This window comes from Malaclemys terrapin, chromosome 14 (assembly GCF_027887155.1).
Source record: "Malaclemys terrapin pileata isolate rMalTer1 chromosome 14, rMalTer1.hap1, whole genome shotgun sequence".
Taxonomy (NCBI): Eukaryota; Metazoa; Chordata; order Testudines; family Emydidae; genus Malaclemys; species Malaclemys terrapin.
The window spans coordinates 22,932,175-22,951,783 of NC_071518.1; the positions used below are offsets into that span (position 1 = coordinate 22,932,175).

The window sequence follows — 19,609 nt, forward strand, 5'->3', positions numbered from 1 at the left end:
AGTGCCTACCACATGGTTTCCTGTTCCACAGATAGGTCTCTTAGGCACTATGATAACACAAATATTAATTAATATGATTAAGAAAAGTTGGTTATTGCCAAAAATCTAGTCAACTCTGTTCTTTGATAAAATTGCTCAACAAAGCTGACAAAGTGGTATATTTGTTTTCCCTACAGATTGTATTTTAATGTAATTAAAGTGCTCTGTTTTGTGGACTCACTGGAGAATGGAGTATGCCCAGGCAGCAGATCAAGCACCTCCACTTCCCCTCTAAGCAGATTCAACCTGTTCTGGTTGTGCTGGCCCCTTTGTAGTATATATTATGCAGGGTACAAAAAGCACCTGTGTCTGTTTCTGCTAAGTATAACCCTTCCATGACATACCCCTGGCAGCAAGTGCTCTTCTACTTTGCATATCTAGAAGAGAAGATCTGAAAGGCCAGTCTCAGCCAAAGGCAACAAAATGCAGGTACTAGTGACTGAATTTCTATGGACCTCAGGTGTTGTTGTAATTTCCATAGTTCAGCAGATTTTTAACAGGGTGCATGTCCTTCTAAAAGGTCAGGGTATGTTTTAAACATTTCATTGTGCTCTGTATCCATATGTTGCTGCACTTTTTGCTTTGACTTGACTGGAGTGCAAGTTTCTAGCATGGCAATGATGCAGGGTCTCAGTGATTGGACTTTAAACAGGGCTTAAATGGATAAATAGTCACTCCATGAACTACTTTTATTTTTGCATAACATTTTGAATATGTTTATTTTTATATAGTATCATAAATTCACATGGTACTTTACAGTCAGAGTAAGATTGAATCTAAGAGCATAATCTTAAATTACAGAAAGCTAGAAATGAGATGCAGAACAACATTTAATGTAAAGAAGAATGTGCAGAGTATTGGATGGATAAACTAAAAGGAGTCATGGTAAAAGTGGGGAAGGAGAGCAGAGTGCATGAAAGTGAAAGAATGAGATGAAAGGGAGTATTAAGAAGAAATCTGCGAGAAGTAGAAGACATGTCAGTTGTAAGTGGGCACGAGGTTATGTGTGGCCTTGAAGGCAGAGACCAAAGTAGAATTTGAGATGTTAAAAACTTACGCCCAAACCATGTGAACTGCTCCATGGAGGTAGATCTCTGTGCCTACAAAGAGGGCCATTGGCTTCGCAGAGTTTACCCATGCAGAGTTTTCTGGACTGATGCCTCAGACTATAAGATAGTTGAGGCGGGATCGATGGGTTTTTGGGGTTTTTTCCATCTTCTACTGCAAGGGTTCTGAACCTTTTTCTTTCTGAGGGCCCCCCCCCCCCCCCAACATGCTATAAAAACTCCACAGCCCACCTGTACCACAACTGTTTTTCTGTATATTTAGTAGATTAAAAGATGTATTAAATTGATAGTTATACAGTTAAACACACACATATATAATATAAAAAAGGATAAAATAGGCACAAAAATAAAAAAACTGAACATTATTTTTGTTGTATTTACTTAGTGTAAATCTGGCAGGGTGCGGGCTTCGTCTTGAGGCCCAAGTGGTGGGACGCGGGCTTTGGCTCCTTAGTCTCTGCCCTGCACCCCAGGGAGTCTAGCGCAGGCCCTGAAACCTGCTTGCGGACTCCCAGTTGAGATCTGCCATTCTATAGCACAAACCACTCTGAGCACTTACTGAAAATATGACAGGAAATAAGTGACAGAATTAAGGCAACTAGAGTGTTATGTGGTTAGAATGGCAGGAGAGGAAAAAGACTAGCAGTAGGGCTTTGTGTAGAATGGCCGGGGTAGAGAAGCTACAGATTAACATTGTGGTAGAGGGTTTGGGTACAAAAGTAATCTGTAGTTCTCTTAAAGCCGCTGTCACACATTCCATTATTTGACTATACTACTGGAGCTTAAACGAACATTTAGCAGGGGGAATTTTGTTTCCCTTATGTAAGGAGTTATAATTGAAGCCTTTAGGGACAAAACTGAAACAGCATCAAAAATACATTTTAAAAAATCTGATGAAGAAAATATATACACTTAAATATAACTCCCTTCGTTGGCCTCAGTTTTAGGCCTTCAGCAATTTTAGATAAGTCACTAGTATTAATATATGAGTTTGTTAAAAAAAATTTTTTTAGTTTTTGCCTTTCTTTGCTGGATCCTCAATTCCCCTTCTTCAATTAATGTAACAAATCCTGGACTGACTGGGCTGCTATAATTTGCAGTATCAAAATTGCTAAACTCTTCACTTGCAAGCTTTAAAACTCGCTCTGTAGATAGATGAAAGGTTAATGCAGTAATTTCTCTGCATATTAAATCTTATATTCACTCCTAAGTAGAAGTAAGAGCACAAACATTCCACGTAGCATTCACAAGTGCAGTAATTCCAAAGCTGAACATTTGAAATAGGCTTTACAGTTGAAACACCTTATTACATTGTGATTGCAACACCAAACACATGAGAACTCTGAAAAACAACGAAAACCACACACCTGCTCTTTTGATAACGAGGGTCAGAAATAGCTGTGACTATCAATAAGGAGGTTGTTATAAAATTGTGCTGAGAACCCTGATAATGCTTTCCTTCTGCTACCCTATATCACTTGCACCATTTTCTTTAGCACTTCGAGTGGTATACTGGTTCTCATAATACTTCAAAGGATTCCTGGTTTCTGGATATTGAGAGAGCACTCAACTCCTCCAAGCTCAGCTTCCTCTGGGGAGGCGAGGAATCTATTGTTTCTCTCCCCCATGGGGACTTGGGGTGAATGGTTAGACTGCCTCTTCACTTCTCTTGAAGGGTCCTGATGGTTCTCCTCTCCCACTAGAAGATGGATGTTCTTTAGTGCCTCAGACACTGGGAGTGTTGCTCAAATCTACCCAACTGCTGTCTGGCAACTACCTGTTGATAATTACTTGTTTACATAGGCAAGAGTGCCCTGTATACCCAAGCCAATCAAGAATTTAGTATCTATGGGATAGAATCAGAAGTCCTGAACAATAGCTATGGGTCTTCATAAAAGGCCTTCCCCCTTTGATCCCCTACATCATTTGCATATAATTATTTCCTCCATGCTAAGAATCATCACAATATTGTAACGTTTCTCTGGCTAAGTTAATTGGACATAACTGCTTTTGAGCTAGCTGATCTTGATGCAGCACCATCTATCATAGGCATTCCTAACATGCCCATTACCATGGTAGGAAATTGACAAGATCAGCTGGCCGACTTTACCACTGAAGCGACTCTTCCTCTTTTGGAAGAGGCACTTACACAGCAACAATGCCAGGCCCAATCAAGCCTACTGCAGAAGTTGGATTTTAAGATTCATACTTTGGTCACCCACTAGGAAACACAGGATGTTACCACTATCGCTTATGAACTCTATCTACAATAGACCTTTTAGCAAGCATTTCTCACTAGGGCTATCACCACTCCCATTGTAGATAAGGCTTCCGTGACTTCAAGGCTGGGAATTGTTAAAATTGCTTAGTGTAGACAAAGCTACAGACAGTTTTAAATTTTCAAAGCATTCTATATACACATCATTGATTAAAAGAAGTCCTGCATCTTTAGAAGGTGACTTGCCCAGTCCATTAGCAGTTTTTTAACATAATAAATATGAAGGATTTATAATGTTGGAGCACAATAATGAAGACAAGTGAGTGCTCAGATATGAGGCCATCTGTGCTGAAAAATATCAAATACCATGTTCTTGTATTGCCAAATAACCAGGTTGTCTACACAAGATTTTATAAGTGACAGCTTCTGAGACTTTAAGGTCTCTGCAATTTTTCCAGTGTTCTGCTTTCATTTTAAGAAAGTGTTTATAGCAAAAATACAGGGTTCACAATGTAAATCACTGGACTTATGTTAACTCAGCCTCACAGAAAGCTTCTACATTGAAACAACAAAGGTTCAAGTTTTCCTTCTTCACATCATTTACTTTCATTAACAGTTACTTTCATCACCTAGTTGAGACTATTTAAATACTAAAATGAAGTACAGGCAATTTAAAAATACAGCAAAATACTCAGCATGAGGACATTGCTAAAGAAACATTGACTATGTTGTTGTCATGCTTTTTACCCATATAGTTTCCCAAACAAGTCTTTCTTGTCGCACTGGCTCCTTGTAAAGAATTTGGGGTTCTTCCTACCTCCTTTGTACTTGGAAAGTTTTACATCTATATGCCTAATTTGTATTAGTTTTTTGGCAGTGAAAAATGAGCACCTGACCATATTTTTAACTGCTGTTAAAAGCTGCTGCATGGATATGGCAAGGAATGATGGTTGGAGTCTTAGTGGAACCTGCACTTTAGCACGGAGAGAAATCTTTGTAAGTATCCTTTACTCCTGAGGGAATTCTGAGCCCCTGCACACAGAGAATTCATGTCCCTCGCAGATTCCCCTTCCTACCTGGTAGAAAATAGATTTTGCCGGGGAAGTGCTGCAATTACTCCTTTCGCCCACCAGAGACTGCTGTGGCATGAAAAGAAAGGGCAGATGACTCTCGGCCAAGCAACCAGCCATGGAGAGGGAGGCAGCAATGGCTGCCTTCCTCAGAGCACCCTGCCAGCAGGGCCAGGTGAGGAGGCACAGGACATGGGGGGGGAGGACGGAGACAGACTGCATCACATGGTGCTGCTAGGAGGTCACCTAGACTGGGGTTCAGAAGGGCTAGCGGAGGCCACAGGAGCTATTTGGGTGACACCATTGGGCCAGGGGCTGAACGGGAGTGGAGGTTCAGGGACACATGAGGATGTGGGCAGCCGGGTGGCTGAGTGGGGGTGCAGGGACGTTACCGCTGACACCCCCAAGCCTTTGCACTACTTCTGAGGGCTGGGGGAATACATTTCTGTATTGTAATAATTCATTTAAATTACTCAGAAGTCTATATTAATATGCCTAGTAAGAAATCTATTTGTCAAAAAAACATTTTCTGAATATTTTTTGTTGCCTGTATTGTTACAGATATACTTGCTGACAGGTATTTTGAAATAAATTGTCAAAATAATTGAAACTGGCATGATTATATTGTGTTATTTTGACAAATAAAATATGCAGAATTTTAAAATATTGTGCACAAAATTTTTAGGCACAGAATTTTTATTTCCCCCAGGAATAATCCTTGCACTGGCCAGTTTCTTAAGTCCCATCCACACTACAGTGTGGTGGAATCTTGCACAATTATTATCTGATATATCTTGATTTAGTTACAGAGTAGTACACAAAAGACCCCTTACTTACCTTAGATAAAGAAGAAATCTTTTTGTTCAAGTAGAGCTTTTGAAGAAAAGCTGGCCTTGTGTTTAGGGTAGATTATTCCTACAAACAGAAAGTAGTTCTTGTAGGACAGTGGTCTCCAACTTTTTTACACACAATCACTTTTTGAATTTAAGTTCAACCCAGGATCTGCCCTACCCCTTCCCCAAGGCCCCGCTCCGCTCACTCCACCCCCCCCCCCCGCTCGCTCTCCCCCACCCTCACTCACTTTCACCTGGCTGGGGGAGGAGGTTGGGGTGCGGGCTCTGGACTGGGTCCGAGGGGTTTGGAGTGTGGGAGGGAGCTCCGGGCTGAGTCTGAGGCAGGAAAGTGCTGCAATTACTCCTTTCACCCACTGGGTCAGAGGTTGATGTGCAGGAGGGGTGAGGGGTGCAAGTTCTGGGAGGAAGTTTGGGTAGAGGAGGGGGCTCTGGGCTGGGTCAGAGTGCTGGGGTGCAGGAGGGTGTACCGGGTGCTGGCTCTGGGAGGGGGCTCAGGGCTAGGGCAGGGGGCTGGAGTGCAGGAGGGGGTGTGGGATGTCGGCTCTGGGAGGAGGTTCAGCGTTGGAGCAGGGGGTTGGGGTGCAGGAGGGTGTACGGGATGCTGGCTCCATGAGAGGGTTCAGGGCTGGGGATGCGGGAGAGGTGCGGGCTCCCATCGGGCGGCATTTACCTCGGTCGGCTCCCAGTTGGCGGCACAGCAGGGCAAAGGCAGGCTCCCTCCTGCCCCCGCCCCACACCGCTCCCAGAAGCGGCCAGCATGCCCCTGCGGCCCCTGGCGGGGGCACGTGGCTCCACACATTGCCCCTCTTTGCAGGCACCACCCCTGCAGCTCCCGTTGACCTCAGTTTCCCGTTCCTGGCCAGTGGGAGCTGCGGGAGCGGTGCTCGCAGGCAGGAGCAGTGTGCAGAGACTCCGGCCCCCCCAGCGTGCTGGCTGCTTCCGGGAATGGCGTAGGGCCTATCTTAGCCCTGCTGCACCACCAGACTTTTAGTGGCTGGAGATTGTGATCGACTGGCAGAGGCTCCAGGATCGACCAGTTGATCGTGATCTACCGGTTGGTGACCATTGTTGTAGGATAATGTGCCAACTGATTTCCTGTTTATAGGGGAGCGGCTGAGGCAGAGCTAGAGGCATTGATTTGTCCAGAACACACCTGAGTGCTGGAAAGGAGATATAACTGATGATTCCTAAGTGAAAGTTAGTTTTCTTCTAGACTGTTGATTGTGTAACTATATCAACATTAAGGAAAATGGTAGACTCCCCTTGTAGTCAGAAGGGTATTTTTTTTTTTTTAAGAACAAATACCCAATGGCTAATTGTAACAAAAGGAGAGCTTTTTGTTGTTATACTATTTTGCACGTAACAGCTTTAAGACACGCTTACACATCACTCAGTATGAAAGGGATTACAGGCAATATTTTACATGAGAAGGGAGGCAATTGTCTGAATATGTAAGACATAAATAATCTTAATATTCAACTAAAAAGAAATGCTAGAGAAATAATTACAAGAGTTTTATCTGTTCCTATCCAAATAAATTCTGTTTTGGAAGATGTAATACAGTAACTGTTGCCATAGATTTCTGCTCTATAAGCTTAAGTTCCAAGAACTTTAATGCAGCATAACTGTTTTCACGCCACCATTTTAATTAGCTGTCTGATAATAATGAAATCTGTTTTATATACATATGAATTCATATAAAAACACAAAAATCTGTGGTAAGTATTATAGTTTTGACACAAAAATAAGAAAGAAAGCTTGGAGTTAATGTATCTGTAATTCAGCTCACTGTATTGCAGAACATATGTTCTCTTTTTTTAATTAAACAAAACACGATGTGCAAAAGAACACAGTCCTATCTGATGGTACCCAAAGAATAACATGTTATTAAAGTAATACCCAGAACCTGTGGCATTGCCCAGGGCTTAGGGGCACTCTGGCAGAGGAACAGATCTCTTGAAGTGTCTGGCTATAGGTGGGTTAATGGGAAAGGTCAATTTTTGTGCATAACGGCATGTACGTTTTTGATTGGAGCGAATGTGTTTTCGTATCTTGTGGCGGGAGCTGTTACAATAATAAAATGCAAAGTCCTACTGATTTTGGTAATGCCTCCATAAATAGTATACACATATGGTCAGGCTCATCAGAACGGTAATAGGAGAGGCTTTCATTTTTAGTTTTTAATGAATAAATGGCATACTGTGTATTTTTAATGCTCATAGAAGAATTTCAGAAGTTTTCATAAATAATTTTAGTGATAATTTTCTATCTGGACTGTTATCAATATAAAAATATTTGTATTCTCTGGATCACCTACTGTGATATCTACAAACCACACAATCAAAAATTACCACTTGAGCCATTCAGTAGTCCCCCCCCCCCCCCCCATCATGAAGCACAGTGTGGACAGCATTAATTTGAGACCTAGACATAGCCCTCTGTGACTTCCCTCTCAAACTGTGGGTCAGCACATCGTCTGCTTCCTCTCTTCTCAGAAGCTGCTGTGAAATGCCAGCTGTTACACAATCCAGTCCCTCAAGTCTGCTTTCTTCATAGGAACAGCCATAGACACTGTTCTTCCTGATTGTTTTATGGTTCATGAGAATGATCTTTTGGGGTGGATTGAGCTTGGTCAGTGCATACACAAAGCAGTGCATCTTCCCAGGCTGTATGTTGGTGGCGGGTATATTGGTGAGACTGGCTAACAGGGTGGAATTGAGAGAGGGATAGGAGACACTGATGTTGGGCTCATTGAACTAATGCTTCTCTTCTTACTCCATAGCATTGATCAGGACTTGGGAACCCTTCCTACCACAATAGCAATATGGGAGTGGGGGCTTCTCACCCTGGGAGGACAGGAGTTCTAGCCCTTCTCCTGTAACTCTGCAGTGAAGAAGAGACTTTTCTGTAACTCTGGGATGAAGAAGAGAATTCCCATCTCATGAGTTCGAACTATCTATAGTATTTTTTAATTATAAACAAAACCCCCCACAAACAACACAATAAATTATTACTATTACAGTTCTAGGGCTCTACTAGCTTCTACATCTTGTACGACAGTATAAACTCTTAACATAATTGGGGGTTGGTTTTTGCCTTTGAGTTGTAGGGTGTTCTGTATTAGTTATTCTTAAAACTGTGAGGACTTTTGCCCTCTTGCTGCTCAGGCAAATAAAAATCGAATATAGCATAATTTCTCCCTCCATGGTGATCGTTTTCGTTGTGCTCAAGGTTCTGGCAGGTGACTTGAATCTCGCAGTGGGCAGCCACCTCATTGCCTGTGATCCAGGAAAAGGCCTTCTGTGAGATTGGAGGGTTTGGAAACTGCTTGCCCAAGGTGACTGACTGCCTCACCATTTTGGAGGGAGATATGATGCTGCCAGTGGGAGCAAGGAATCCTTCTATAGTCTATCTGTTGGCCACCTTCTGGTTCCTCCTGGTGGCTGTTATCTGCTTGGTGATGGATCAGAGTTTAGTGCAAAGCAGCATTTCATGTTTGCAGATGATGCAGCTCTTGTGGCTCACAGTGTTGATACCCTACATCAGTGCTTCTCAAAGCCGGTCTGCCGCATGTTGAGGGAAAGCCACTGGTGGTCCGGGCTGGTTTGTTTACTTGCCGCATCAGCAGGTTCAGCCGATCGCAGCTCCCAGTGGCCACGGTTCGCTGCTCCAGGCCAATAGGGGCTGCAGGAAGCGGCGGCCAGCACATCCCTCGGCCCGCACTGCTTCCTGCAGCCCCCATTGGCCTGGAGCAGTGAACTGCGGCCAGTGGGAGCCGCAATCGGCCGAACCTGCAGATGCTGCAGGTAAACAAACCGGCCCAGACCACCAGGGACTTTCCCTGAACAAGCGGCGGACCGGCTTTGAGAAACACTGCCTACTTCTTATTACTAAGTTCTCTGTTTCATGTAAAATCTTTGGGCTAGCAATAAGCTTGAAGAAAACCTATCATGCACCAAGGCTCTTCAGAACCAATTCCAGATATCACCTTAAATGGTATTCATCTGGATGTTGTTGCTCAATTTTGCTACTTTGGCTCTACTGTTACCAGCAATGTAGATCTTGATGCTGAGCTGACTAGAAAAATCGGCAAAGCAGCCAGGAACTTTGGTCTTTTGCAAGACAGAGCCTGGTACAATAACAAATTCTCAACTAAAGTGAAAATCTGTATTTATGAGATGTGCTTTATTCAGTCTTCTATATTGCTCAGAAACATGGACAACTTACGTCAAATATATCAAAAGACTAAACAGCTTTCATATCAGATGCTTGTGTAAAATTCTTCGAATAATATCACAACAGGCTGATAAATATGGAAGTGTTAAATTGTGCTGGTATGTTATTCATGGCAATGTTGATTAGTAAAAAAAGACTAAGGTAGTTTGGACATGTCAACCGAATGCCAGATAACAGGATCCCAAAGAGTGTGCCGTACTTTGAAGATTGCAAAGGGTCTAAAAAGAGAGGCAGACTGCTGTATAGATTTCAGGGTGCTTGCCAGGATGATTTAGTATCCTTTGGAATCTCTGTGGATGATTGGGAAATGCTGTTCTGGTTGTTGGAGTCAGCTTGTAGATGGAGTGAGGCATTGTGAGGCGGACTGGATTGAGCTTTGTGATGACCGACATCAGAGGAGGAAAGAATCTGCTGCTCTGATTCAGAGCATTGCTAATGCGTAGATGTGCCCTACCTGAGGATGGGACTGTCACTTTCGCATTGGACTGAGCAGCCATCAAAGAACTCAACAGCATATACACCATGCTAAGCAAAGAGAGACCGTGCCAGTAGCATTTCAGTACAAGAAGTTTTTGTTTTATGCACAAGAACATTTCTGCCAGGGCCAGACTATTTAAAATAAATAAATAAACTGACCCACAGAGCTGGTCAGAAGTTCTTCAATGGAACATTTTCGGTCAGGCAATTGCTAGTCTATCATAATTTTGAAAAACTTTTTACAGAGACTTTGACAAATTTTCAATGGAAATATTTCTGGTTTCCTACCAGCTCATCCACCCAGTTCTGCAGCAGCGCAGGCTCCTAGTTTTTTCAGCAGCCGAGCGCCTGCAAGCATTGGGAGCAACAGCTCCTAAACTCCCAGGCTCCTTGGTCCTTCCATAGGTTGCCTGGCAGAGTACCATGGAACGGGTCTTCTTAGGGTTTTCAACTCCCAACTTATGAGGTTCCTGGCTCAGCCAGGGTCCCAGAGCTTTCAGGGTCCACAGCTCTGGGGTAACCCACTGAGAGGACTGCCCAGAGTTGGGACTCCAGTCTGTTTTGAAGAGAGTTGTGAAATTTGAATAAAACCAAATTTTGAAATATCTTAAATCCTCTGCAAAATGGAATTGCACAGGTCTACAAATCAGGAACTTTGGGACCAGGAAGAAATTCTGTCTTTTAAAGTAGATTGACATTAGAGTGTGAGTGTGTATGAGAAAAGGGTGAGGGATTTACCTTTCCTTTGACGTCAGCTGGGTTCAGCAGGCTTTCTTGAATGAGTAGACTAGAGAACATTTGATCAAGTTGGAATTTCTGGAACAATGATTTGCTGCATCCCAGAGATTTTTATGAAATGTTTTTAATTGTGTAATTCTGAGACTCCCATATGTTGATTAATGGTTAGTCAGTCATCTTTATCACAAAGTATGAGCACAGGATGAGAAGTGAAGGTGTTAAACTGTTAAGTGGTGCAGCTGAATTGGACATGATTAAGAACAGATTTGAGGTTTCTTTATCAATACCCGTACTGTTTCTCATGGGAGATTAGGTGGTTGGAGGATCCTTGACTTGCAAAGCTGAGTCCTCCCAGTGAAGAAACATCAGACAGTGAATGGCTCCATTAATTGGTTTGAGCTTTAGGACTAGATCCATTGCTGAATAACCATTTGTTAGCCAACTAATAAAACTGACCTGTTGACTTTAAGGAGATGCGTCTCCTATTTATCTAGGTATTTAACTGTCAGTCACTTCGGGACATCAGCAGTATCCTATTATGTTATTTTATATCATATTTATTTTAGTATGGTTCATGTATTTGGTTTTATCACACTGTTTCAAGAGACTGTTCAAATTTGTTTTCCCATTCCTTCATTTTAGGTGTCTGTTTGTGATGTCAGATGTTTAGTCTTTAACTTAGCCATCACATGCTGGCTGCACATTTATGATATTGTATCTTTTGTTTACAAAAATAGCTTCTGCATTAAAAAATACCGTTAAAATGAAAAAAATGTACAAATACGTTTCCTTAAAATATTTGTCTTTCTTCCTGGTTCTACATTCTTAAGTTACTATTAGTCGCACCATCATTGATTGTTGTTTCACCTGTTATCGTCCCTGTGGTAAAATTCTCTTTGTTGAAATGCTGTCTCTGGTGCCTTCCAAACATGTTTAGTTCAGTTAGGACACCCTTGATAGGCTAAGTCCTCTTGGAACAATCTCCCTTTCCCCTAATTATGGAGTTGTAAAGAAAATAGGAGTTATGTATTTTTTTCAAATTATTTCCTTCTGTACTTTTAGATTTAAGTGAAGATAGGTTAGGAAGTTCCAAAGTCTTTTAAGAATCCTTATGTAAATGCAAAACATTAGATTTGAATTGATCTTTCAAGGATATATTTTTAAACTTATTAGTCCTGGACATAATTATATATGATTTTCAGCTATTGACAATTTTCTAATGTATACCATACTGATAATTAAAAAAACAACCAACATCCCACATAATGTACAAAGATGTTTAGTAAATCACACAGGTTGAATCAGCAGAATAGTTTATAGCCACTCCATTGTTTACCAAATATGTGTTTCTACCAAATGAGACATAATAGTAGACAATAAATGGCAACATCTTCTGTTAAGCAATCTTGAATCCAAAATATGAGCAGTGTTGAAGCTTAATAACAAAGTTATAGGCATCTTAAAAATACTGTAGATAGATATTTAACTCCTCCTTTTCTCCCTCAAATTTTAGTCATTTGAAAACATTTTCACTGATACAGTTTAAAAAAACAACAACCTTTGTTTATCCAAAATAAGTGTAGTGTCTTGATATTAATTAATTTGAAAATTTCCTTGATTATCTAAAAATGCAATTGTCCAAACTTACCCAGTATACCCTATTCCATCTGAATAATTGAGGTTTGACTCTACAGTATATATTTTAAATTAGATTTATGATTTAACCTGTTCCTCTATAGCTCACATTGTAGCACAGATTCAAAGGAAATCTAATTGACAAAATGTGTAATTGAAATCACATTTATTTCATTTTGTGATTACAGATATCATGGTGTTGATTAAAGCATTTTTGCAAGTGGGTATTTGCATCAACAATTTACTGTAGATAATCCCTTCTTTGAAGAAAAACCTTTAAATATAGTGTTTCTTTTTAATACAGGTCTTTGTCTAATATCAAAATAGCTATGATTTTTTTGAAATGGCCCTTCTCGGTTTAATCAGATTTCTCTATAATAATCTCCACAGGATGGCTTGATAGTGGAAAATATGCATGACCTTCCTTACACCGTTTCTGTTGGGCCAGAAATAACTGCAGCAATGGCAGTCATTAGTGCTGCAGTGAAACACACCTGCCCACGTCTCCCATTGGGTATCCAGATTCTGTGTTCTGCAAATCAACAGGCTGTAGCTGTTGCTCTTGCTGCAGGTAATAGAAATGACTCCTAATGTGGTACTGGTAATTGATGTAATATTTCCTCTCTGAAACTTCTGTGCTAACATAGACACCCTCAAGAAAGAGACAGGAAGGGCACAGATCCTTCAGTACTCTCTCTCGCCTGAAAAGGCAGGAAGAGGGTTGTACAAAAGATGCCAACTTCATGTTAAGAGATGATCCCTATTCATTGCTCCAGTGAGAGGCAAATAAAGATCAATTTAATCCACAATGGTTAAACATCTGATTTCAGTTATATCTTAGGATACTCTTGCTAGCTACTGTAACTGTCATTTCATTTTCGGAAATGAATGAAATTAATGTTTTGATGTGGTAATTAATAAGAAGATAGTCTTCTTCGAGTGATTGCTCATGTCCATTCAACTTAGGTGTGCGTACTCGCCACATGCACTGGTGCCAGAAGTTTTTCCCTCAGCAGTATCTGTAGGGGACCGGCTCTGGCACCCCCTGGCATGGCGCACATATGCTGCAACATATAGAGCACCGCCAGTCCCCTCCACCCTCAGTTCCTTCTTGCCGCCAGTGACATTTCATGGAACTGGTGCTGCTTCAGCTAGAGCTGTTGCTTTTTGTTTGTTCAAACTCTTTTGCCTCTTGCAAATATTACTGTATGTAGTTTCCCTCCAGTTTAGCTCAGCCTATTTCTTAAGTTAGAGACTTAGTAGGTCCCTAAAGGGACTTCGCCTCGGAATGGGGCATGCCCCAGTCCCCAGGATTTAAACCCTATGATCGCTGTAAAAGGCCCATGCCCATTAGCACTCCACATAATAGTTGTTTACGGTGCTTGGTTGAAGGTCACATTAGTGATAAGTGCAAAATCTGCAAATCCTTCAAGCCCAGGACAAAGAAGGAGCGTGACATTTGCTTGAAGGTGCTCCTGATGGAGTCTACCTTTACCCCGATGCTAGAGCAGTGCTCCGATTCAGTGCCAAGCACCATGACCTCGATGTGCAGTGCCCCACCAGTACTGCCTATGAGCCTGCACCGGCCTCCTTCCATGGCTCCAGCCAAGAAGCCCAGGAAGATGGGGCAAGGAAGGTCTCCAGCTTCCCGCAAGGGAAAGGACAAGTCTGGTGTAGGCCAAGGCCCTGTCTTGGGTGCCTTTTCACCCCCTTCGGGATCCTGGGCCCCAGCTCAGGTCGAGTGGTGTAGCCCAGCCCGCAGCGGTGGAGGTCCTCATCCGCTCCAGGTGCCATCCACACTGGAGGCCCTCCAGGCGGTGCAAAACATTATGTCCCTCCCGGTGCCACCTACTCCGGCCTCTGCGAGGTCCCAGGGTAAACCCGTGTTGGGACCACCACAGTCTCCACCTTTCTGGCAGCGCTCACCATTGCGGGGGACATTCTGCCAGCGGTCGCCCTCTCACAGCTGACACACTTTTGACCGTGATAGGCAGAAGCTTCTTAGCCCCATCCAGTCTCTGGACCTAGGACAAGGGCAGAGAGGCTCAAGGTGCAGCTCTCCGTTAACCGGGTGCAGACCTCTGGAGGCACGCGCCTCCCGGCAGGAGTTTCTCGGCGCCCAGAATTTCCATGGCACTGGTACCACTCCAGGGACAGGTCAAGGGACCAACGGTACCGTTCCCCGGACTATCGCTGATCCCTCAGGGCAGCGTCACCGCATGCGGCTGCATCTAGTGCCCGATCCCGCTCCACATCCTGGTGCTGCTCTTTAAGTGTGAGGCATAGATCGCCAGCCAGGGGCCACCGCGGATCCACCGAGCACTGCCGGGCGCCAAGGCCCCTATCCAGATGCTCGTCAAGGTCAGCCACATCCAACTTTGGGAGGGGTGACTGGTACCGATCGGGACAGAGCCACCAATCAGCCCCATCTTGGTCGCAGGGGAGCGACCACTCGGGCTCAATATTCCCTAGTCGTGGGAGCAAGGTTCCCTAGCGGCGGGACAGGCTCTGGCACCATTCCTGCCGCTAGAGAGATTCAGGGTACTGACGGACCTCATCATGGAAGTCTCCACATTTCCCCTGACCACGGCCAGGGTTTGCCTCCGCATACTAGGTCACATGGCGACGTGTGCATATGTGGTGCACCACACCAGACTCCGGATGCGACCCCTGCAGCAATGGCTAGCGACCGTCTACTCCCAGTCCAGGGACCACCTGGAGAAGGTTGTCGGCATCCCCGCGACAGTGCTTGCGATGGCAGACTGACCCCGGGGAAATCCCGGAAGAAGTTCCCTTTGTCAACACTCCTCACTCAATCAAGTTGGTTTCGGACGCCTTGGACCTCAGATGGGGGGTGCACCTACACATAAACATCAAAGAGCTCAGGGCGGTGCGCAGAGCATACACAGTCTTCCTACCTTACCTGTCGGGCAGAGTGGTCAGAGTCCTCACGGACAACATGGCCTCGATGGTCTTCATCAACAGGCAAAGGGAAGCGCTATCCTCGGCCCTTTGCCAAGAGGCACTCCGTCTCTGGGACTTCTGCATTGATCACGGAATCCATCTAGAAGCTTGCCACCTTCCAGGGGCCGGGAACATGCTAGCAGATCACCTAAGGAGGGACTTCTCCGCTCACCACGAGTGGGTGCTTCTCCCGGAGGTAGCCAGCATGATCTTACAGAGGTGGGGAACTCCCCAAGTGGATTTGTTTGCCATCAGGAGGTGCCACAGGTTTTGCTCCAGATGGGGCCTGGGCAAGGGCTCCCTCTCCGATGCCTTCCTCCTGCCGTGCACAGGAAGCCTGATGTATGCGTTTCCTCCAATTCCTCTCATCAGCAAGGTCCTAGTGAAAATCAAGAGGGACAAGGCACAGCTTGTCATGATTGCCCTGCCGTGGCCTCACCAGCACTGGTTTGGGACGCTATCAAGCTTGTCAGCAATCCCTCCCTGGCCGATGCTGAACTGACCGGACCTGTTGTCACAGGATCATGGCCAACTCTTGCACTCCAACCTCACATCCCTCTGCCTCATGGCATGGATGTTGCATGGCTGAACCCAGATGAACAGGCCTGTTCGGACGGGGGTTCAGAAGGTCCTCCTCGAGAGTAGAAAGCCCTGGACTAGGCAGACCTACCTGGCATAGTAGATGAGGTTCTCCCGCTGGGCGGCCGAGCGGGGCATCTCCCTTTCGCATTCTTTGGTGCAGTCGATCTTGGACTACCTGCTTCATTTAAGGAACCAAGGCTTGGCGCACTCCTCTATCAGGGTGCACCTGGTGGCCATTTCGCCCTTTCCTCTGCCAATCTAGGGGCAGACTGTGTTCTCCCATCACATGATGGTCAGGTTCCTTAGAGGCCTTGAGAGGCTCTATCCTCAAGTCCGGTCCCCGGCCCCGCAGTGGGATCTCAACTTGGTTCTGTACAGGCTCATGGGCCCGCCCTTTGAGTCTTTGGCCTCATGCTTTCTCTCTCACTTATCATGGAAGGTAGCTTTCCCGGTGGTGGTGATGTCGGGGAGGCGAGTCTCCAAGTTGCGAGCCCTGACCTCAGAAATCAGTGTACACAGCCTTCTGTAAGGACAAGGTCCAGTTCCGGCCCCACCCAACTTTCCTTCCCAAAGTGGTGTCTACTCTCTACATGAGCCAGGACATGTTTCTTCTGGTCTTCTGCCCTAAGTCCCATGAGACTTCCTCATGAAGAGGAAGAGAGGCGCCTTCATGCTTTGGACGTAAGAAGGGCTCTGGCTTTCTACTAGATTGGACAAAGCCTTTCTGTAAATCGACTTAGCTTTTCATCTCTACAGCTGATAGGATGAAGGGCCTCCCAGTGTTCACACAAAGGATTTCTAACTGGATCACCTCTTGCATTTGGACCTGCTACAAGTTAGCAGGAGTCCCTCCGCCACCGATTTTCAGAGCCCACTCGACTAGAGCACAGGCATCCTCAGTGGCCTTCCTGGCACACTTCCCAATCCAGGCCATCTGTTGGGCCGCAACATCATCCTCGGTACACACGCAGCAGGCCAGGGACGATGCTGGGTTCGGCAGAGCTATATTGCAATCTACATGTCCTTGAACTCCTTACCTGCCTCCAGGGCTAGTGCTGGGAGTCACCTAAGTTGAATGGACATGAGCAATCACTCGAAGAAGAAAAGACAGTTACCTTTTCCCGTAACCGGTGTTCTTTGAGATGTGTTGCTCATGTCTGTTCCACAACCCGCCCTCCTTCCCCACGATCGGAGTTTCCGGCAAGAAGGAACTGAGGGTGGAGGGGGCTGGCAGTGCCCTATATGCCGTGGCATACGCATGCCACTTTAGGGGGCACCAGAGCCGGTCCTCTACAGATACTGCTAAGGGAAAAACTTCCAGCACCGGTGCATGTGGCAAACATACCACACCTAAGTTGAATGGACATGAATAACACATCTTGAAGAACACCAGTTACAGGAAAATGTAACTGTCTTTACTCTTAACCAAAATATTTAACTATTTAAATTGTGCTTAGAAAAGTTAAATATAAATTCAACTTCCCTTGCTACATGAATCGTATAAGAAACAGCAAGGCTAGCAAAGATTGTATTGTCTCCTCCTCCCTGCTGAAAGTTTGGTTAAAACAATTTGTGTTCCCCATGTTTGTTTCTTGGTTTAAAGCTAATGGCTGAATTAACACTGAAAGCTTGCATTTCCTATCGTTACCTTTAAGTAGTGACAAACAAATCTCAGGTTATATCGGCATGCTCTTTTCTAGCTTGCAAGTATCTTTTCCACGATCTATTTTATCTTCTTGCATTGTTGTATTGCCTTTTTCTTCCATGGTTCACAATCCACATTGTTGCAGGTAAGTTCTCAGGCTCCTTTGAACCACTGTAGTCTTTTAGCTACAGAGTCATCGTGAGTGGAGAGCAGATGCATCTTCTTATAATATCATACCATTTAAATGGTTGTTTTTACCAGCTTTTGTTTCTAATGCTTTTGTAATATTTTAGAAACTTTCCCCTAATGATTTGATCCTTTTTGTTGAGAAAACACTTTTCTTTTCTCCCTGTATTTTGAATGGAGTTCATCTGAATATCATTGTTTTAATTTTAATACAAATGACAGTAACTTTGATTACTAAGATTCTTGTCATATCAGAATATTTTTGTTGGTGATTGAGCTTCTCTGATTTTTTTTTAAAGCTCAACTCTGGAAATAATGTCTACTGCTCCAGAGCCAGGCAGGCAGCAGGTACCATTCCATGTCAATGAATTGTGTGCATGCAAAAATATGTGCGCACACTTTCTTTGATGCATTTAAAATCACAGGACACACATATAAAGGACCATTTAAACTGCTCAGACTAAGTTTGCATGTGCATTTACCCAGATTGCCCATGCAATAGCAGTATATTCACATATTTTTGCATGTATAGTTCCAAAAACCTGGCACTTTCTTTTGTAAGACCCACAAAATTAAAAGATGTTTATTTTAACTTTGTGTTTTAAAAAAATTAAAAACACCATTCAAAAAATGTAGACTTGTCTATTAGAGTGACAGCTGTAATTTGGTTGAATTTCTCTCTGAAAATCTTAATAGTCTCTTTTTTAAGGGAGTTTTTATTAATAGAAGTGTTTTTGAACTGTGATTTCTTTTCAACATTTTAAAAAGTGGAAACTGCATTTTTGCTATTGATCTGGTTGGTAAACTAGCAAGCTTAATCCATTTTCATTGCTGCCCTAAAGCCTATAGAAAAAGCTATGGCTGCAATAAAAATTAACTAACAAAATCCCGTTCTCTTTTAATTTTAAGGTACAGTTTCCATGTAAGGATACTTGATGTGCTTAAGTGCTTGCAAAAACATCAATTTATTGTATTTCAAAAAACCTGAACCGAATGCTTTAAGTGAACTAGGGTTCATTTAGGGACATGTTGCAATACCAAAAGGAGAATATATTGAAGGAACAATATATTTCTACGACTTCTTAGTCATTATTAATGAGGGAGAGAATTCCTGAAGGTACTGTTAGAGTTTTGCACATCTCTGCTGCTGTTCTGCACTACTTGCTCTGTAACTGGGGGACTGGAGCTCTGAAGGACCTGTGTTTAATGCATTTCATTCAGCTACTGCAAAAATGATTGTCTCAAGCTCAGTGAACAGGAAAGCAAGAAGAAAGAGGGAATCACTGTAATCTGAAGAGCCCCTTTCAACAACTCTTAATTAAAGTGAATGTTGCTTTGTAGATACCGCATCTTTGATAAGTATTTCTGTAGCGATGCAGTAGTGACTTGATTGTGTAATGCTGAAGTTTTAATGGTCAATAGAGGTGACTATTAATAAACAGAGCACTGCACATTTTTAGTCTTTGTTACAAAAATACTTAAAGGTGTGGTACTTGAAAAAGCAGATGCAGCAGTAGCAACATCTCCTGCTATTATGCAGCCATTTCATTCCCTTTGGGGAATGTGTCCGTCTACTCTCTGTCAGTAATAATGCCTTTGAACAGAATTGTGCTGGAAACCAGCAATTGGCTTCTTGGTACATACAATGGCATTACTCCCCCACCCCACCCCAATTTTTTTTTTTTTTTTTTTTTTTTTTTTTTTTTTTTTGAGAAAGTGGAGGGAAATCAGAAGAAGTACCAGCACTTTGTCACTCACACAAACATTTTGTATGTAGGTGAGGAATGAAGTGGAGAGATGAACATCTCAATTTCCCCCCAATATTTTAACTCAAAGGAATTCTCAGATAAATCTGACATTGGCAGTCATATGGTGCTACGTTTAAGAAAGTTAAAGGA

At 43.5% G+C, this 19,609-nt stretch overlaps 1 protein-coding gene across 7 annotated transcripts in view; it reads left to right on the forward strand.

Annotated features, from left to right (window-relative positions):
• Window positions 1–19,609, forward strand: part of LOC128848735 (uncharacterized protein F13E9.13, mitochondrial-like) — a 43,039-nt gene that overhangs the window by 2,616 nt on the left and 20,814 nt on the right. For 3 of the 7 annotated variants that reach the window (XM_054048854.1, XM_054048849.1, XM_054048847.1), the window contains exons 2-3: window positions 4,191–4,320; window positions 12,725–12,905. In XM_054048854.1, the coding sequence (XP_053904829.1) occupies window positions 4,191–4,320; window positions 12,725–12,905 (311 nt within the window). Of the gene's footprint in view, window positions 1–176; window positions 469–4,190; window positions 4,321–12,724; window positions 12,906–19,609 lie in introns of all 7 variants that reach the window. The other 4 variants (XM_054048852.1, XM_054048851.1, XM_054048853.1 and 1 more) reach the window with 4 other exon arrangements.